This window comes from Aquarana catesbeiana, linkage group LG01 (assembly GCF_042186555.1).
Source record: "Aquarana catesbeiana isolate 2022-GZ linkage group LG01, ASM4218655v1, whole genome shotgun sequence".
Classification (NCBI taxonomy): domain Eukaryota; kingdom Metazoa; phylum Chordata; class Amphibia; order Anura; family Ranidae; genus Aquarana; species Aquarana catesbeiana.
The window spans coordinates 20,122,014-20,144,305 of record NC_133324.1 but is presented as its reverse complement, the minus strand read 5'-3'; the positions used below and the strand labels follow the sequence as shown (position 1 = coordinate 20,144,305).

General features: G+C 42.5%; 1 protein-coding gene across 2 annotated transcripts in view; it reads right to left on the bottom strand.

Annotated features, from left to right (window-relative positions):
- Window positions 1–22,292, bottom strand: part of LOC141130534 (transcription factor COE3-like) — a 207,475-nt gene that overhangs the window by 60,598 nt on the left and 124,585 nt on the right. For both annotated transcript variants that reach the window (XM_073618142.1, XM_073618143.1), the window contains exon 7: window positions 2,566–2,647. In XM_073618142.1, the coding sequence (XP_073474243.1) occupies window positions 2,566–2,647 (82 nt within the window). The remainder of the gene's footprint in view (window positions 1–2,565; window positions 2,648–22,292) is intronic.

The following is a 22,292-nucleotide window of genomic DNA, read 5'->3' as shown; positions in this document are numbered from 1 at the left end:
GGGGGTCTACTTATGAGAGTCTTTTTTCTGCAGCTGAGCAAGTTTACCCTTAACTAAGGACCTGGTGGAATTTGGAAAGGGTCTGGCTGTCCTGAAGCATTGTGGGCATTATCCTCTCCCTCACCGAAGAGTGTCCGGTGGATACTAGAAGGCATCCGGTGATCTTTTGACATTGCGAGTACTGACTTGAGCTCAGGGCTCTAGTGACTGTGTGCTGTTTCTTTTGGGTGGAAGAGCCTGTGGTACTTTCTGACTGGGATAGCTTTTAATAAGGCCATCTATTTTTGTCCCTGCATAGAGGAGGCTTAGCAAAGTGAAGGTTCTTCCTGCTATTGTTCAATAAATCTGGAGTATGCCATATCACCCTACACTTCTCCCCATCCAAGTTCTTCAGCATTAAAAATCCTAAAAATACATCCCCTAGACTAGCAGTCCCTGACCTCACCAGCACCAGGGACCAGCCTCGCAGAAGACAACCTTTCCACAGAATTGGAAGGGGGGGTTGGGGGTGCAGCCTGCCACCTTGGGGAAAGGGAGTGCAGCCTGCCACCTCAAAGGTGGCAGGGGAGCAGCCTGTCACCTGAGGTCAGCTCACAGGCCTCACCAGTGCTTTATGACAATGCGGATCCTGTTCCCGGCCTGGCTCTCCTCCCTCCCCCTCTCCTTCTCATCTTCCTTCTTCTCATCTCTGTCTCTCTTTCTCACAACGTGACCACAGAGAGGGAAGATAGTAGTGGTGCTTGGAGAAAGGGAGTGGGCACCCTCTGGTTATTGGAGGATGGAAGTACATGTTGTACTGGCCCGCCGCATGACCCAACCCCAACAAACCATGAACCGGCATCGGTCCACTGACCTGGGGTTGGGGACCTCTGCCCTAGACTGATTACTGAGCCAGAGTGAATGAGCTGTTGCTGTGTGCCTGGCTGCCTCTGCACTGATCTTGAGAAAAAACTGGTTAAACTACAGCGGCTCCTTCAGGGGTAGCGCTACAGTAGCATCACACATACTGAGTATTATGATGTCAGGGGTGGCAGCTGAAGCCTCCTATACCTCGCATGCTGACAACCACTGGGCTAGATGTCCTCCTTTCATGATAATGTGTAGCATGAAACAAATTCTAGTTTGACCTGCTTGGCTAAGAGTGGAGGTTAGATATGAAGCCGGGTGAAGTCAGACTTCATTAAAAAAAAGGGGAAACAAAATCAAAGAGGTGCATAGACTGTACTTTTGTGCTGTCTCCTTTTAGGTAGTGTCTGGCCACAAGGTTTGGTTCCTCCCAGCTTTCGCTGTCTTGTGGTGCTGTAGTAGGCTGTCATGAAGGCCTACTAAGTTGGCTGATTCTGGGTCACAGGAGAGGACAAGTAAGGAGTGCCTACTAAGTTGGCTGATTCTGGGTCACAGGAGATGACAAGTAAGGAGTGCCTACTAAGTTGGCTGACTCTGGGTCACAGGAGAAGACAAGTAAGGAGGGCCTACTAAGTTGGCTGATTCTGGGTCACAGGAGAGGAAAAGTAAGGAGGGCCTACTAAGTTGGCTGATTCTGGGTCACAGGAGAGGACAAGTAAGGAGGGCCTACTAAGTTAGCTGATTCTGGGTCACAGGAGAGGAAAAGTAAGGAGGGCCTACTAAGTTGGCTGATTCTGGGTCACAGGAGAGGACAAGTAAGGAGGGCCTACTAAGTTGGCTGATTCTGGGTCACAGGAGAGGAAAAGTAAGGAGGGCCTACTAAGTTGGCTGATTCTGGGTCACAGGAGAGGACAAGTAAGGAGGGCCTACTAAGTTGGCTGATTCTGGGTCACAGGAGAGGACAAGTAAGGAGGGCCTACTAAGTTGGCTGATTCTGGGTCACAGGAGAGGAAAAGTAAGGAGGGCCTACTAAGTTGGCTGATTCTGGGTCACAGGAGAGGAAAAGTAAGGAGGGCCTACTAAGTTGGCTGATTCTGGGTCACAGGAGAGGAAAAGTAAGGAGGGCCTACTAAGTTGGCTGATTCTGGGTCACAGGAGAGGAAAAGTAAGCAGGGCCTACTAAATTGGCTCATTCTGGGTCACAGGAGAGGAAAAGCAAGGGGGGCCTACTAAGTTGGCTGTTTCTGGGTCACAGGAGAGGACAAGTAAGTGCCTTCCTGTAACCCACAAGAGAAGTATGGCTAAAAGAACTTTGGCCATACTTCTGTTTCAAGGTGAGTGTGAAAATATTTTGGTGTACAGAAGCTGCCAGCTGAATATTCAGATTCTCTAGAGCTACACAGCCACAACTTTTGGATGAAAATTAAAATAAAAAAAGCCCTCAGTGTTCTGGCACCATTATTCCACTTTCCAAAGCAATAAAAAAAAACGAATATTCTAAACTTGAAAAAAAGTTTTGGCTATAGATAAACTTTATCCAATCAGAAAACAAAAACTAGGGCCCAGGAATCTCTTTAAATATCTTGCTAACAAAAAATTGGCTCACACTTAAGGACTGATAATATGACATCTTTTGCTCATAGCAGATCTAAACCCTATTAGAACAGTAAAGTATGATTGATCAGTGGGTGATGATGGTTGGAATGTCTATCTCCTCACCTGGAATCTTCTCATATCTCGTGGATTTCCAGCATTCTTCAGACAGTTCTGATTGCACTTTAGGAAGAATTTCAAGAAAAACCTGCAAAACAAATGTGACGTTATTGTACTGACTCTTAATAAATGTGACGTCAGTGTATTGGCTCTTAACAAATGTGATGTTCTTGTACTGGCTCTTTATGGGTTGGGCTGTGCAAGAGCAGCAAGACTTACCAATCTTTAGATGTGGTGTCTTTTTTTCTCCATTATTTTCACCTGGTCCTGCCAGTAACACAATTTTGTCCTAGGGCGACAACACTCATCGTACTGTATCTATGGTCACCCTAGGACAGGAAATGTGTTAGAACTACAGAACACCTCCCCATCTTCTCTTCTCCGTAAGAGAGTGGAGGTGTTCTGTAGTCCACAAAAAAAAAAAACTAGGAACAATGATAACTGGTCCTTGAAAATATTAAAATGAACTACAGTAACTTTTGCTCCCATGTTTTAATGCAGGAGAACATAATCCAACAAAACTCAGATCTCCCCTTTTTATGAAAACTCAGATCTCACCAACTTATAAAGAGTTTGTCTGTTTTTTTTGTTTTGTTTTTTACAATTTTTCTTTCTTCACAAATTTTAACTGAACCCACCAGCTTCCAACTATCTCAAGCACCACATTTGAGTGTTTGAGTGGTCTGGTCATTAGAAAAATTAATATCAACTATAACAACTTTTTTCCCCATGTTTTCATGCAGGAAAAAATAACAGAGCAAAACTCAGACTTCCCAAACCTATAGAGACTTTCTGTTTTGTTTTTTTGTCTCAGTTTTTAACAAAATGTTTTTTTCCAGTCATGAGCCCCCTAGACTCCATGTATCTCAAGCACCCATTTTGGAGAAAAACTTTTGGAGAGACTTTTATTTTTTTTTACAAAAAAATGTTTTTCCCACTAATTTTAAATGAACCCATTAGACTCCATCTATCTCAAGCACCACATTTGAGTGGACTGGTCATAAGAAATAATAATATCAACTATAATAACCTTTTTTGCGTGTTTTCATGCAGGAGAAAATAACAGACTACCTCAACCAATAAATGCTTTTTTTTTTTTTTTAAATATATACCGTCAGAGCAAAATACCAAAACAAAACATCTGTCTGTTAAAAAAAGAAAAACCATGTTCTTCCCCTAATTCTAAATGATCCCATCAAACTCAAATTATCTCAAGCACGACTTTTGAGTGGACCTGTCCTTGGAAAAAACAATACAAAACTATATTCATTTTTTTTTTCTCCATGTTTTCATGCAGGACCCCGCAAAGCCCACATTTCACCAACGCATTAACTTTTTTGTTTTTTTCTCACCATTTTCTTTTCACTAAAGTTATGTTACCTTACCCTGCCATTATTTCCATTAGAGGGGAGACTGGAAAAGAGAAAGGTTTTCTAACCGAACTATATATCTCTATCTATCTATATAGATATAGATATATTACATATATCTATCTATATATATAAATATAAATAGATATCTATATATAGATAGATACATAGATAGATAGATCTTGAATATTGAATTTCTATTTTATATTTTTTCGGTGTGTATATTATATCATTTATATATATATATATATATATATATATTTTTTTTTTTTTTTTGGTGTGTATATTGTATAATTTGTATTTTATATTTTTTGGTGTGTATATTATATCATTTCTATTTCATATTTTTATAGTTTTGGTGTGTATATTTCCACAGCTTTAGGTTTAAATGAGGAAAAATAAAGAAACAGTTTTGACAGCCATTCCAAATGAACTCTTTAAATGTGAAAAAAAAAAAAAATCTTTTTTGTATATCCCTCAACATCAACGTTTTCAATGGCGCTACCTCTTTAACGGACCACTCATGAACCGCACTTTACGGGAAATGGCCGAAGCACTTAAACTTCGGCTGCACTAAAATGAAATATCATGAATAATTAAGTGCGCATTTCTCATGTGCTAAGCACAGTGCGGCGCCCCTCCTCACCTGTCAGCGTATGTAACCCAACGTAAGCCCCATCCCATGTTCTACGGATCTATACACTTGGAGTGGTACCAGTCGCCAGCACACGGCCTTTGCGGGATCAATTTAATCGAAGACCCTAAAAACATTCTGGCCCCAGAGCAGCTGCTGTCCTCAGATTAATGTTACTTTGTCATTTTTATACTTTATTGAAAAGGAAATATAGTCTTCTTTATTGTTTTTCAATATAGAGGTAAAAGAGATCAACTTAAAAAGCAATTCCAGTTAACAAGTGAAAGCAATCAGGGTGTTTACTTGATTTTTTACTTTTAAGAGAACCTGTGGAGTCTCCCCTTACTATCTAAGGTTGGCCTCTTGCCTATAAAATAGCCCACGTGTTCACTTTAATCTGAATTCTGTGTAATGCACTGCAGGTAGAATCAAGACAACACCTCACATGGTCACTGGGAGTGTACTTCCTGATCCCTCCGCTGTTTAGCTTCCTCCCCTTCTATTTCTATATCACAAATTGTATTCAGACTTCCAGTGTGGGTATAGTAAGTGGCTTTGAGAAACTACTTAGTGCTAACATTTTTAAAACAGGATTTTAGTATGAGAAGGACAATAAGAACCCTGCACTGAGCTTGTTTTGCGAATTCCTCTCCTGCATTACAAACCAGGGTTCCCAGATCATGATATTCCAGACAATGGGTAGCTGGGAGGACCTTATTTGCTCTGAACTACTCAGCAGTAGCTAGACTCTGTTAGCTTTACACATTTATATCATGATCAGTACAGGGATCGGTTTGTCCAATGTCCAGAGCAAAGATGCAAAACTGCACCCCCCCTCCCCCCCACCTACTGCTAATGCATTGCATTTAATGGGTGTACCGCCCAGCGTCAATTTGCTGCCCCCTTTGCCCTGGCTGCCCATGGTTGGCATAGAGTATGCGTGCTCAATTGCTCACTTTCTAGCAGTTAGACCCCGTTCACACTGGGGCGGTGTGGGCGTTAGCGGTAAAGCACCGCTAGTTTTGGTGGTGTTTTACTGCTGTTATATCAGCATTATTCGTTCGAAAGCGGGGCACTTTTAACCTCCGCTAGCAGCCAAGGAAAAGGTTTAATAGCGCCCGAAAAGTGTCGCTGCCTAAACGCTTTCAATGGGCGGGGCGGTGAAGAAGTGGTATGTACACCGCTCCTCCACCGCCCCAAAGATGCTCCTTGCAGGACTTTTTTTTACTGTTCTGCAAGCACACTGCCCCAGTGTGAAAGCACTCTGGCTTTCTCACTGGGGTGGCTTGAGAAGCGCTTTACAGGCGATATTCAGGCAAAAACGCCTGCAAAGCGCCTCAGTGTGAAAGGGGTTGTAGAAGGTAGTTGGGCATGCACGGTGTGTTTTTTTGTGTCAGATGTGGGTGGATGGGGTGGAAATTGGGCATGTTGGGGTAGATCTGGAGCGTGCATTGGGGGGGGACCCCCTCTCTACCAATACACCCTGCCGCGCTCCCTCTTGCCCACCCCTTGTCCCAGCCCTGATCATAATTACTCATATCCTTTATATATATATTAATGGATTTAATTTTTTAATTTTATATGTACGTTGGGTATACAGTACCTGCTATTCATATAATGGCCTGAACTTTGCCAAGAGTACAAGTGCTAATATTAATAGTTCATTTTACCCTGATGAAGCCACCTAAGTGGCGAAACGTGTTGGAAATGTGTATTGGGAAACACTGGGCATAAGAACACTTTGAAAAACATTTGATGCGGGCAAGTGCGAATATAGAAAAAGAAAGGTTTGATGAACAGGAAAGAAAGATATTTGATAAAAAGAGAAAAGGAGAGTATCAGATACTGTATATAGAAAAAAAACAGAGAGAGCAATAAGTATAAAGAGATATCATAGGAAGGTTATATATGCCTAAACGGGTAAGAGAAATTAAGAGGGGAAAGTATAAAGACATATTTAACCACTTGTAATCCAGAGTACTTATTTAAACATCCTGGACAGCAAGTGGTTATACCAGGATCATGATGGCAGCTGCAGCTGTTTTTTAAAGCAAGCGATCGGTTTTCCTGTAAAACTGATCTGAGCAGCTCCACAGCCACCCGATCACTTTTACAGCATTCATAAGGCCCCCACCCCCTCCCTCTGCCACCCGTGATGGCCACCACCCAGGACCACTGTGAGCAGTTGGGACAGCTGCCCACAGAGGAGATGGGAGAACACACGTTCCCCCATCTCCTCTGTGACTAATGATTCTGGAAGTGACTAGTGATTTTGTCACTTCCAGTTTCAGGGCTGTCAATGCCTGGCTTTTACAGCCAGGGGAGCATTTGATCAAACATGATTTGTATTTGATGATCAGCTGCCTTGGAGGGCAGGGGAGACATCAGGGGTCCAATAGACCCCAGATGTCTCCAAAAAATTCACCTGTTACTCACTGCCCAAAGCTATCACAGGAAGGTTTTTTCGCCCCCTTGCGATAGCAATAAAGGTAAATAAAAAAAAAAAAAGATACAAATTAAAATGAAAAAAATTCAAATCACCCCCCCGTGCTCATGCGCAAATACGATTGGGCAGGCAGGTCCAGTGCGGATATGTAAACAGAGATTTCACCACACATGTGAGGTATCACCATGAATGTCGAGGTGAGAGCATTACTTCTAGGACCATAATTCATGATTACCTTTATACTAATACCCTGTAGGAGCTTTTAAAGCGTCACCTATGGACAATTTTAGGTGCCATTGTTTGTTGCCATTTCACAGGCATGTGCAATTTTAAATCTTGACGTGCTTGGTATCTATTTACTCAACACAACATCAACTTTTATATATTTTTTTTTTTTTTCAAAGAAATTTGGATTGTGTTTCGGTGTACTAAAACCCGTTTAAGTGTATTTTTTCCTGAAATTAGTTTTTTGATAAATGACCGTGCAAATATTATGGGACATAAAAAAAAAAAATTACAGCAGCCACCATTTTATTTTTCAGGACCTCTGCTTTCAGAAAATATATAATATTTGGGGGTTCCAAGTAGTTTTCTAGCAAAAAAATAAAAATGCTGATTTTAACTTGTCAAAATTGCCTCGGACAATAAGTGGTTAAACCAACCCATTTCCCTGAAACGCGTTGGCTGCATCTGATGTTCTCAATAAGTAAATAGTTTAGAGGAACTACCAAGCAGGACAAACTTTTGTACTAGGACCTCCTAACCACACTTCCCACAACTGACAGGCTGAGGAGTGATTGGACCATCATCTAGACCAGGGGTCTCCAAACATGCTAAACAAAGGCCCAGTTTGTTGTCCTACAGACTCTTGGAGGGACGGACTTTGGCCAGCGGGGGGGGGTGGAAATTTTCAGTGGGACTAAACATCTGGTATTAGGGGGAGGAATAGTGTCCTATCGTTGGTATCATAGGGGGGAATAGTGGCCCATTAGTGGTGTCAGTGGGAGAAATGGTGCTCCACTGTCAGTGTCAGATGGCAGAATAGTGTCTCGTATCAGTGGGAGAAATAGTGCCCCAAGGGCTGGATAAAGACAAAGGGCCACAGTTTGGAGACCACTGGCCTAGACCCTCATCCTAGCAGCAGCCTAGGATCATGACCAGGTCCACGCACCCAATACTTTCCACCGTGGTTTACATCCTCAAAGGAGAATGTCAGTTTAAAAAAAATCAATTCCCATTCCCATCGCCCAGTGTTACCCACCATCTACCAGAATGAACAGAAGCCAGTACAGAGATGGGCACTGAGGGCGGTAGACAAGGAGGGGGAGGAGAAGTTGTATTCTTAGCAGACGGTAGACATCAGAATGCTGACCTCAGGCACTCACAATTGGCCCGGGATTGCGGCGTATATCTGAAGTCCACCATGGGACGGAGACGTGGTGAGGGAGGTCAGGCAACCTCTGTCTCTGCCCGATGAACAATGTCAGGGAAGGGATTTCAGAGTTGCATCTTCTTTTTTTTGTAACCAGGAATTGCCATGTTTATTTTATTCTTTTTTTTTTTTTCTCTACTAATGAGTTGCATTGTAACAGATTGTGTCTGCCAACACGCTGTCAGATGAGCATGCTGGCACTACTTTTTTTTAAGCTGCTTCAAGTATCTGGGCATCCCTAAAGAGAACCAGTCACCACGGGGCTTTTGCAAAAATATGAATATTTATTGTTACCTTTGTTATGAGAATTGTGAAGCTCTACTTATAAATGGTTTATATAATAATGTACATCTGTTCCTTTATGTTGGTTTATATAGTATTGTACACTTACTGCTCACCTTAATAGGTCCACCTTGCTAGTACTGGGTTGGACCCACTTTTGCCTTCAGAATTGCCTTCATTCTTCGTGGCAAAGAATCATCAAGGTGTTGGAAACATTCCTCAGAGATTTTGGTCCAAAGGTGCTCTATTGGGTGAGATCTGGTGAGTGTGGAGGATATTGGAGTACAGGGACCTCATTGTCCAGTGGTGAGATGATTGGAGCTTTGTGACATGGTGCATTATCCTGCTGGAAGGAGCCATCAGAAGATGGGGACACTGTAGTCATAAAGGGATGGACATGGTCAGCAACAATACTCAGGTAGGCCGTGGCATTTAAACGATGCTCAATTGCTACTAAGGGGCCCAAAAGGTGCCAAGAAAATATCCCCCCACACCATGACACCACCACCACCAGCCTGAACCGGTGATACAAGGCAGGATGGATCCATACTTTCATGTTGTTTACACCAAATTCTGACCCCACCATCTGAATGTCGCAGCTGCAATCAAGACTCGTCAGACCAGGCGAAGTTTTCCCAATCTACTATTGTCCAATTTTGGTGATCCTGTGCGAACTGTAGCCTCAGTTTCCTGTTCTTAGCTGACAGGAGTGGCACCCGTTGTGGTCTTCTGCTGCTGTTGCTCATCTGCTTCAAGGTTTGATGTGTTGTGTTTCAGAGATGGTATTCTGCATACCTTGGATGTAACGAGTGGTTATTTGAGTTACTGTTGCCTTTCTATCATCTGGAACCAGTCTGCCCATTCTCCTCTGACCTCTGACATCAACAAGGCATCTTCCTCCACACAACTGCAGCTCACTGGATATTTTCTCTTTTCCCCACCATTCTCTGTGAACCCGACAGATGGTTGTGTGTGAAAATCCTAGAAATGCTCAGACCAGCCCGTCTGGCGCCAGCAACCATGTCAAGTTCAAAGTCACTTAAATCCCCTTTCTTCCCCCATTCTGATGCTCGGTTTGAACTTCGGCAAGTCGTCTTCACCACCTCTAGATGCCTAAATGCATTGAGTTGCTGCCGTGTGATTGGCTGATTAGCAATTCGTGTTACCAAGCAATTGAACAGGTGTACCTAATAAAGTGGCCGATATGTGCACAGTACTGTTCAAAAGTTTTAGGCAGGTGTGAAGAAAGTAAGAATGCTTACAAAAATATATATTTTAATCGTTTATTGTTATCAGTTTACAAAGTGCTAAGTGAGTGAACAGAAGAAAAATATAAATCTATTCAATATTTGGTGTGACCGCCCTTTGGCTTGAAATCAGTATCAATTCTTCTAGGTAGACTTGCACAGTTTTCGAAGGAGCTCAGCAGCTAGGTTGTTCCAAACATCTTGGAGAACTAAGCACCGATGTTCTGTGGATGTCGGCTGCCTCAAATCCTTCTGTCTCTTCATGTCATTCCAGACAGATTCCATGATGGTAAGTTTAGAGCTCTGTGGGGGCCAAACCATCACTTTCAGGTCTCCTTGTTCTTCTTCACACTGAAGATAGTTCTTAATAACATTGGCTGTATGTTTGGGGTAGTTGTTCTGCTGCAGAATAAATTTGAGGCCAATCACATGCCTTCCTCATGGTATGGCATGATGGGTAAGTATCTGCATGTATTTCTCAGCATTGAGGACACCATTGATTGGGCAATGTTGAGGAACGTAGTGGTCGGCCAAGGAAACTTAATGCAGCAGATGAAAGACACATCATGCTTTCTTCCCTTCCTTATTGGAAGATGTCCAGCAGTGCCACTATCACAGAACTGGGGGAAACCGGTTAGACCCAGGTACACCTATCTACTGTCTGGAGAAGTCTGGCAAGAAGTGGTCTTCATGGAAGAATTTCCCCCAATAAGCCACCATACCTACAATGAGGAAACAAGGCTAAGCGACTAACTATGCAGGAAAACATAGGAACTGGGGTGCAGAAAAACGGTAGCAGGTGCTCTGGACTGATGAGTCAAAATGTGAAATATTTGGCTGTAACAGGAAGCAAATGGAGTTGGATATTTGATCAGGATCAATGGTGCACATTACTTACGGGTTTCGTTTGCCAATCATGTCACTCGGCTCCGCCCTATGCGTGTCGTCACAGTCACGTGAGTTTCCCTTTGGGTAACAACACCACCAGAGTCTGTTTTCTATGTGAATCTATTTTATTTTATTGATGAGCACGTTACTTATCACATGAGAGTGATTGATTATTAGGCGGTGCAACATTGCTTACCTATTTATGTTTTGAGTGTTGTGGGAACAAAAGTTCATGTTTAAAGCCACTGTTTTAGATTTCTTTATGTTTGTTTGATCCCGGCACTTTTTGTTAATCCTAATCTCACTGCTTACAATAACACATACTCTATATTACTAAAAGTATTGGGACGCCTGCCTTTACACGCACATGAACTTTAATATCATCCCGGTCTTAGTCTGTAGGGTTCAATTTTGAGTTGGCACACCCTTTACAGCTATACCAGCTTCAACTCTTCGGGGAAGGCTGTCCGCAAGGTTTAGGAGTGTGTCTATGGGAATGTTTGACCATTCTTCCAGAAGGGCATCTGTGAGGTCAGACACTGATGTGGACGAGAAGGCCTAGCTCACAGTCTCCGCTCTAACTGATCCCAAAGGTGTTCTATCGGGTTGAGGTCAGGACTCTGTGCAGGCCAGTCAAGTTCCTCCACCTCAAACTTGCTCATGCATGTCTTCATGGACCTTGCTTTGTGCACTGGTCCAAATCATTTGGTGGAGGGGGGATTATGGTGTGGGGTTGTTTTTCAGGGGTTGGGCTTGGCCCCTTAGTTCCAGTGAAGGGAACTCTTAAGGCGTCAGCATACCAAGGCATTTGGGACATTTTCATGCTCCCAACTTTGTGGGAACAGTTTGGGGATGGCCCTTTCCTGTTCCAACATGACTGCGCACCAGTGCACAAAGCAAGGTCCATAAAGACATGGATGAGCGAGTTTAGGGTGGAGGAACTTGACTGACCGATAGAACACCTTTGGGATGAATTAGAGCGCTCACAAATGCTCTTCTGGAAGAATGGTCAAACATTCCCATAGACACACTCCTAAACCTTGTGGACAGCCTTCCCAGAAGAGTTGAAGCTTTTATAGCTGCAAAGGGTGGGCCAATTCAACATGGAACCCTACGGACTAAGACTAAAGCACATTTAATATACAGTTACCATTGGGTAGTGCGGGAGTGTCATCACATAGGATTTGTCACACATAGAGGGGCATGAGAGGGAGGTTGCACAGGATCATGGCAAGAAAATGCATACCATAGCCTAGTATGCATTTTAAGTGCATACAACTGCGCACATTTTTACTGAAATCACAACAAACTGGCTATTGGGAGTATATCCGCTCTACAAGGTTCAAGAGACCCTTTATAAAAATAAAAGAAAACGAGCTGACTTTTTGACTTAATAAAACCTGGCATTGGGAATTCACTGATTGATTTTACGTGTTGCCGGCGGTGACTCTTTGCTTCCATCCCAGAGATAACAGATCTTTGACTTTTACCATGGCTGAGGATCTCCTATGGGACTGCAGCTATCACACGGCTCCTCACATAAAGAGCTGTCTATGCAGGAGCGGGCCAAGCGTCAGACTTGGAGGATCAGAGGATGGCATAAACTCAGGAAGAGGAACAAGGAAAGAACAGGAGCCAGACAAAGACGAGAGACAGACGAGATCCATTCCCAGAGGCTTCCCAGAGTCATGAAATATTTATAGTCCCGGGACGTGGCATTCTGTACTGGCTGCGCTGCCTGAATTATACATGGGCTGCTGTGTACCCTCAAGGAGACGCGCGGGCACAGCGGCACGCAGGCATATGGTGGCACACAAACACATATTGCGCAGCCAGGTACATATTTATACATTCTAGATGAACTGTGAGCCAATGTTGATACACAAACAATGCAACCTATATTTCCACCTGGGTACCCATATGTCCCCGAACAATACCAGACGGTTGGAAGGCGGCGCCATAGTGGAAATCTGAGACAAATTGGAGCGCGGATCTTGTGTGCCAAGATTGTTTTTATGCAAATAGAAGATTGTACTGAGCGGCATTGTATTCTTAAAACAGAAGGTGTTTATATGTCGTCACCAACTTCACAAGCCCTAAAAAAGCATGGGATATATTCCTCATGTTAGGTTAATGCAGATACAAAATTCATACCTTTTTGGCCCTGTGACCGATAGTGTATCCAGAGCCTCTGGTTTATAATCCAGATACAACCTGGATATAGGGCCATTTATCCGATGGTACATCCAGAGCCTCTGGTTTATAGACCGGATACATCCTAAATATAGAACCATTTATCCAACTGCCCATCCAGAACCTCTGGTTTATAGACTGAATACATCCTAAATATAGAACCATTTATCCATCTGTCCATCCACAGCCTCTAATTTATAGACCAGATACAGCCTTAATATTGAGTAATTTATCCAACTGTCCATCAAGAGACTCTGGTTTATAGACCAGATACAGCCTAAATATTGAGTAATTTATCCAACTGTCCATCCAGAGCCTCTGGTTTATAGACCAGATACAGCCTAAATATTGAGTAATTTATCCAACTGTCCATCCAGAGCCTCTGGTTTATAGACCAGATACATCCTAAAAGGTTTAGAAAGACTTCTCTAAAATAACCTAATCTCAACTAGGGTTCTATGGAATCCTAAGGTTCCAGGGTTGCTATTTCCTTGATCCTTGGTCTGAGGCTGGTTGACCTCCTGATGGCGTCTGCATAGTTCCGTGTCCAGCACCATTTGGCATAGCCAAAAGCATGATACAATAGATCTTTTAAGTTGTCTGTAAGGGTGGGATTCTCACCACCACTGTAAGGAGGGATATTCCTCCCAATGGACACCAATGTAAAAAGCATTTTTCTTACTGACTGAACTGGTTTTTGCAGGGGTTACCTGAGAGCTGAAAATTATTGTAAGAGCTCCTCTAGGGTAAAAACATTGAGAAAACATGCTCTAAACCAGGGTTCCATGGAACTCAAGGGTTCATCCAGGAGGTTGCTAGGGGTTCCTTGAGCTGTAGCTGAATGACCTGCTATCTGGTGATGCCTTGGTCCGAAGCCACTTGGCAGAGCCAACAGCGTGATACCATTGATCTTTTTAACTCTTGAGAAGGGTGGCCTTTTGATCATCAATGTAAGGGGCATTCTTCCCACCGACCACATATACGTTCCTCTGGGGTAAAAAGGTTGATAAAGTTTGGTCTAGACCAGGGTTTCTCAGCCAGGGTTCCATGGAACTCAAAGGTTCCTCCAGAGGTTTGCAAGGGGTGCCTTGAGCAATGAGCAATTTCTGCCTCTCAGATAAGTTCCCACTGAAACCATTGGCCTTTTTATCTATCTGTAAGGGGGCAATTTTTCCCAATGTCCACAAATGTAAGAAGCTTTGTTTACACTGACCATCACACTAATCTATCATGATTGATATAGTCAATTTTAGCAAGGGTTCCCTGAGACCGGAAAGTTACTTCAAGGGTTACTCTGTGTTGAAAATGTTGAGAAAGGCTGCTCTAAACTAAAAAGTGCTGCCTTTACATACTTTGTAAATGCTGGCAAACAGCGAATCATTGGGACATATACGTATCCGTGTTTAGCCAATAATTTTAATGATGAAGATGCATGATCTATAGCAGGGGACCCCAAACTTTCTTAATAAAGGGCCAGTTTACTGTGCTTAAAATTTTAGGGGGGCTGCAGCCAATGGGAATAGAAAATGTCCCAGCATCAGTGGGAGTGAATAATATGCCATCTTTGGTAATAGGGGAATTATTAGTGCCCCATCGTTGGTGTCAGTGGGAATAATAGTGCCCTATTGTTGGTGTCAGTGGGAGGAATAGTGCCCCATCATTGGTGTCGTTGGGAGGAATAGTGCCCCATCATTGGTGTCGGTGGGAGGAATAGTGCCCCATCCTTGGTGTCAGTGTGAGGAATAGGGCCCTATCATTGGTTTCAGTGGGAGGAATTGTGCCCCATCCATGGTGCCAGTGGGAGAAATAGTGCCCCATCATTGATGTCAGTGGTAAGAATAGTGCCCCATTGTTGGTGTCTGTACGGAGGAATAGTCCCCAATTGTTGATGTCAGTACAGGAATTATTGCCATATTGTTGGTGTCAGTGGGAGGGATAGTGCCTCAATGGCTGGTTAAAGACAAGCAATGGGCCGCAGTTTGGAGACCATTGATCTAAAGGACTGTAATAGATGCGCACGCTCTCGCAGAGACTTTGATAGTCTCCTGGGATATTCAAGCACTATGATCTCTACAGATTACAGAGAACAGTGAGGAAAAAAATGCTATCTTGCCTGATTAACCTAGAGACTCAGACTGCTTTGCCCAACCATAAACACGGACATGGCTAGACTTCAAACTGATAGAAAATTTCAACTGTTCCAATAATGGCTCTTTACAGCAGTACTGGGTGAAAATTCACCTCTGAACTCCAAAGATGCCAAAACTTGAAGATAGCAACAGAAGACCACACAAGAGCCCCTGTTGTTCACTGAGATCAGGAGGTAACACGAGGCACTGGACCACCAAAAACTTGGCTAATGAACATTGTAAAATAAAAGTTGCATACACTGACCAATCTCAATGCCAACTGAGAAAAACATACAGGTAAAGTCAGATTTTGGTGAAAACAGTAGGAATCTTTCGACCAAACAATGGCTCAAACTGCTGGGAGTGTACAGCCAGTAGGGGGGAACCAAATCTGCCATGATGGTTAAACTCTTCAGAGGTTGATATACTGTATGGCCAAAATGTTGTGGACATCTGACCATCTTTTGCACATTCCATTCCAGAACCACGAGCAATATGCTGACCACCAACCCGCCCCACTTCCTTTGAGGTTATGACAACATTCACTCTTCTGGAAAGGCTTTCCACAATATTTTGGAGGGTGTACGGGGGAATTTGTGCTCATTCATTGAAAAGAACATTTGTGAGGTCAGGAACTGATGTTGGATGAGAGGAACTGGTTTGCAATCAGCGTTCTAATTTATACCAAAAGGTGTCCAGTTGAGTTGAGGTCAGACCACTCAAGTTCCTCAACACCAAACCATGTCTTTATGGGGTTGGCTTTGTACACAGGTGTACAGTAATGAAGGAACAAGAGCCTACACCAAACTGTTACAACAAGGTTGGAAGTGCACAACTGTCTCAAACCCTGGTGTCCAGCCCTTTGGTGTGATCTGTGGCCCTCGGACCTCAGCAGTCTGTAGTGGGAACATTGATTAGGGTAATAGCATTGATCTCTACTAGCATCATGTAAATTTCCCAGTTTAATATTGTCTTCTGCAGCATATCCCCAGCCAACAATGTACTCTGTCCACACTCACTCTGACCCTCATTTCCCCAATTAGGTCTGCAGTCTCTGACAGTCCTGTCAAGCTTTACATATATTAAACATTATGTGTGGCCCTTTGGTGATATCAGGGGCCACATTTGAGGCCCTCTTTAGCTCATATGTTGACAACCACTGGTCTAAAATGTCTTTGTATGCGGTAGCATTTCACTAATAAATAATAGCTTGAAAGGGGATCGAAATACTTTTAGCCATGTAGGTAGGTGTGATGGTCACATGTCCAAAAATGTTGAACCATATAGTACTACTATGCCCTAACAACACCTAAATATATTTCCTGCAGCTGCTTGCACTATATCCCACTCCCTTGCAAAAAACAAAACACGATCTAAATAAGAACAGTGCAGCGTTACTCAAACCAAATCAGTGCAATAGTGTAATTTCCAACAATCATATACAAAAAAAGTGTACAATCACATACAGTATCTCACAAAAGTGAGTACACCCCTCACATTTTTGTAAATATTTTACTCTATCTTTTCATGTGACAACACTGAAGAAATGACACTTGTCTACAATGTAAAGCAGTGAGTGTACAGCTTGTATAACAGTGTAAATTTGCTGTCCCCTCAAAATAACTCAACACACAGCCATTAATGTCTAAACCGCTGGCAACAAAAGTGAGTACACCCCTAAGTGAAAATGTCCAAATTGGGCCCAATTAGCCATTTTTCCTCCCCGGTGTCATGTGACTTATTAGTGTTACAAGGTCTCAGGTGTGAATGGGGAGCAGGTGTGTTAAATTTGGTGTTATCGCTCTCACTCTCTCATACTGGTCACTGGAAGTTCAACATCGCACCTTATGGCATAGAACTCTTTGAGGAACTGAAAAAAAGAATTGTTGCTCTACATAAAGATGGCCTAGGCTATAAGAAGATTGCCAAGACTCTGAAACTGAGTTGCAGCATGGTGGCCAAGACCATACAGCGGTTAAACAGTACAGGTTCCACTCAGAACAGGCCTCACCATGGTCCACCAAAGAAGTTGAGTGCATGTGCTCAGCGTCATATCCAGAGGTTGTCTTTGGGAAATAGATGTATGAGTGCTGCCAGCATTGCTGCAGAGGTTGAAGGGGTGGGGGGTCAGCATGTCAGTGCTCAGACCATACGCCGCACACTGCATCAAATTGGTCTGCATGGCTGTTGTTGCAGAAGGAAGCCTCTTCTAGAGATTATGCACAAGAAAGCCCGCAAACAGTTTGCTGAAGACAAGCAGACTAAGGACATGGATTACTGGAACCATGTCCTGTGGTCTGATGAGACCAAGATAAACTTATTTGAATCAAATGGTGACAAGCGTGTGTGGCGGCAACCAGGTGAGGAGTACAAAGACAAGTGTGTCTTGCCTACAGCCAAGCATGGTGGTGGGAGTGTCATGGTCTGGGGCTGCATGAGTGCTTCCGGCACTGGGGAGCTACAGTTCATTGAGGGAACCATGAATGCCAACATGTACTGTGACATACTGAAGCAGAGCATGATCCTCTCCCTTCAGAGACTGGGCCACAGGGCAGTATTCCAACATGATAACAACCCCAAACACACCTCCAAAATGACCACTGCCTTGCAAAAGAAGCTGAGAGTAAAGGTGATGGACTGGCTAAGCATGTCTCCAGACCTAAACCCTATTGAGCATCTGTGGGACATCCTCAAATGGATGGTGGAGGAGCGCAAGGTCTCTAACATCCACCAGCTCAGTGATGTCGTTTTGGAGTAGAGGAAGAGGACTCCAGTGGAAACCTGTGAAGTTCTGGTGAACTCCATGCCCAAGAGGGTTAAGGCAGTGCTGGTAAATAATGGTGGCCACACAAAATATTGACACTTTGGGCCCAATTTGGCCATTTTCACTTAGGGGTGTACTCACTTTTGTTGCCAGCGGTTTAGACATTAATGGCTGTGTGTTGAGTTATTTTGAGGGGACAACAAATTTACACTGTTATACAAGCTGTACACTCACTACTTTACATTGTAGCAAAGTGTCATTTCTTCAGTGTTGTCACATGAAAAGATATAATAAAATATTTACAAAAATGTGAGGGGTGTACTCACTTTTGTGAGATACTGTATATACTATTATTTTTAACAGTGAATTCCAGCATCCAGAACATAAATCTCCCTTTACATGCACCAGCACCAAACAAAAAAAAAAAAAGATATAAATAAGAAAAGTCTATGTCTTCAAATAAAAAACACTTCCCACAGGGATCCCCTCTGAGAAAGTCACGTGGGTGTGATGAAACATGTTGGGGTGGAGCTTGGGTGACGTCATCTCATACACCCACATACACCACATAATTTATGCGTATTGCCTTTATTTTTAACTGGCAGACCATATGCATGACTGTTGTCTAAGTAGGAGTAAAAGTCTCTAGGAGTTTTATCTGAGTCTCAACTGAGGAGGCGGTATAGGGGGGCAATGTGCCACAGGAGGCTAGGGGTTTAGGGTACAGCAAGTTCCCATCTCTGTTTTCCAATTTTCACATGTGGCTAGTGGTCACTTAGGTACACCTACCCGGTATCCCTACAAAAGTGTATATGGTCAGCAACAACACCCTATAACACTGTGCCCTTTGAAAAATTCTCAGTTGGTATCAATGGGTTGAATGCATCACACGCTCAGCCAATACAACAGGGGGACCAAAATCCATCTATGACGGCCACTTGAAAGCTCATTGGTGTAAAATCAGAACTGGTATGTCATAATATTGATTAAAGTTTAACATTTATACTATATCAAAATAAGAACAGTGCAGCGCCACTCAAGCCAAATCAGTGCAATAGTGTCACTTCCAACAATCATATATAAAAAAGTGTGAAATCACATATATATATATATATTATTATTATTATTAACAGTGACGTCCAGCGTTCAAAATTCAAATCTCTCTTAATGTGGACCAGCACCATACAAATAAAAATATATAAATAAAAAAAGTCACTCTCTCTCCCTGTTTTCATATAATATAAACTTCCCACAGGGATTTCCCCTGAGGAAGTCACATGAACGTGACAAAATGCATTGAGACGGAGCTTGGGTCACATCATTATGTACATCTCCCTTTGTGTGAACCAATACCAAACAAATACAAATATATAATAAATAAATAAAAAACTCTCTGTGTCTTCATATAATGAGCACTTCCTGAAGGGATCCCCGCTGAGGAAGTCACGTGGATGTGACAAAATGTGCTGTGGTGAAGCTTAGGGGATGTCATTATGTACATCTCCCTTTATGCGCACCAGCACCAAATAAATAAAAAAGTCACTCTCTGTGTCTTCATATAATAAACATTTCTTGCCGGCATCCCCCCCCCGAGGAATCTACGTGGGCATAACAAAATGCGCTAAGGTGGAGCTTGGGTGATGTCATTATGTTCATCTCTCTTTATGTACACCCGCACCAAGCAAATAAAAATATATGAATTAAAAAAGTCTCTCTCTGTGACTTCATATAGTAAACACTTCCCGCAGGGATCCTCCCTGAGGAAGCTATGTGGGCATGAAGAAATGCGCTGAGGTGGAGCTTGGGTGACGTCATTATGTATGGTTAAAAGGTGAGAGAGTCCGCCATTTTTGTGCCCCCACTGGGTGTACTCTTTCAACTTTTAACCATGACCTACTTATATACTATAGTAGGTCACACAGTACATAGTTCCCCTCTCAGGGATCTTCCAAGCTCCAATCCCCAGACAAGTGCTCCTTTTATCATCCTCCAGCTCCCTGTGTAGAAACAAGAACAGAAAACTACTACTGTTTTATCGTTTACAACCTTTTACGAAAACCAATTCTCTATACATACTGTATACACTCACATTATCTAGTGCACCTTAACCCAGCACACATAAGAGATTAAGAGCCTAAATACCATACGCAGCAAAAACATTGGCATCTGGCATACATACAAACTATCTCATCACTTCCCGGTCTGCATGTACACGGTGACTTCACTCAAGCTCCCCTTCAACGCGTTTCATCACATCAAAGTGACTTCCTCAGTGGGGATTTTGCGGGAAGTGTTTATTATATGAAGACAGGAAGAGAGACTTATTTTATTTAGATTTTTTTTATTTGTTTGGTGCTGTTCATGTAAAGGGAGATTTTTTTGTTTTGGATGCTGGAAGTCACTGTTAATAATAATATATACTATATTATCAAAAGTATTGGGATGCCTGCCTGTACACAAGCATGAACTTTAATGGCATCCCGGTCTTAGTCCGTAGGGTTCAATATTGAGTTGTCCCACTCTTTGCACACTACATAATTCTCTCTCTCTCTCTTTATATCTTAAAAACTTCCCACTGTGTCTTGTGCTTCACAATCCCTATAGTGCTTCACCACTTTCCGCCATTTTTGTGCTCCCACTGGGTGTAAAGTGGTGAAGCACTATAGAGACAGTGGAGCACAAGAAAGAGTGGGGAGTATTTATAATATGAAGAGTATACACAGAGAGAGACTTATATAGTATAAACGTAAAACTGTGATCAATATTATGAAAGGTAACGACATACCAGTTATAATTTTACACCAATGAGCTTCGCAAGTGGCCATCATAGATGGGTTTTGGTTCCCCGATAGCATTGGCTGAGCATGTGGTGCATTCAACCCATTGATACCCAACTGAGCACCATGCACAGGTCACAGTGTAACTGGCCGCTGTTGCTGACCATATGCACTTGTTTAGGGGTACCGGGGGTAGGTGTACCTAAGTGACCGCCAACCAGATGGGGAAATTGGCAAACAGAAGACGGGAACTTACTGTACCCTAGACCCCTGGCCTCCCATGGAACATCGCCCCCCCCCCCCCCCATACCGCCTTCTCAGTCAAGACTCTGCTCGAGCCTCGGATAAAACTCCCAGCGACTTTTTCACCTACTTAGGCAGCAGTCGTGCATATGGTCTGCCAGTTAAAAATAAAGACAATACGCATAAATTAGCATCCATAATGCTCCACTCTTCCCATTAAATATGCAAATTCCCCCAGACATTACAGAACACCTTCTGTTCAGAGTGAATAAATTTGAATTTGCAATTAGAATAATCTTGTATAATTAATGAAAAGCGTCAATTTTGGCTCATAAGTAATTTGATTATCATGTTGATAGGGCACTTATCAAGCTCTCTAAACCACTGGGGCTGGGCTGCCAAGAGAGGGGACTAGAGGAGGTTGGGGGGGGGGGGGCAGACATGGAGAGACCACCGGGGGGCCTGTGGGGGTCCAGCGGGTGACAATGCCGCACAAGGGGACAGGCTGGCAATGGGTCCAACATTGGTGAGCGCCAGTGTGGGTATGAGCGTCAGTTTGTTGCAGTCATAGTATATTTATTCCCGAAAAAACACCTTAAAATGTGTGAATTTATGGTCTTCACCTCCTAATAATTACCGGCACCCCTAATGTAATGTATGACCTGGGCGCTCTACTATCCGGCAATATAGAAAATATTTTACCATCATGCCTAAAGTATGTATATTTATCACTATGATGTCCCGTAATTTACGATTGTATATCAGTACACTCTGAAATTTTAAAAAAAATCTAATTTATAACAAAAAATATCTTCCAAAAATGATTTTGTTTATGCAATTAATGGAAAGAATGTAAAAAAAAAAAAAAAAAAACACACATTTTCGACTTTGATCGGTGTTAATTAAAAAAAAAAATGTTATTGTATTTAGGAACCGTACATTCATTTCCATTCATGCCAACTTAAATTACACAAAAATTATTATAAGAGAAGCATGGAAAGTTATTTACAAATAAATACACCCCCCCCCCCATTTTACACCTTTTCGATGTCACGCAAAAAAAAAAAACTACAGGTAAAACATATGAAAAAAATAAATAAAAATAATGGTTAGAAGAAATGGAAATATTTATTATGTTTCTGCTTTTTTTTTCTATTTCTCTAACCATTATGTTCCTGCTTTTTTTATTTCTATTTTTCTAATCATTATGTTCCTGCTGATTTTATCTTATTAATCATTATTTTCTGATTGATTTTTTTTTGTATTTTTCTAACCATTGTTTTTCTCCTATTTATTTAATTATTTATTTATTTGTTTATTTATTTTGT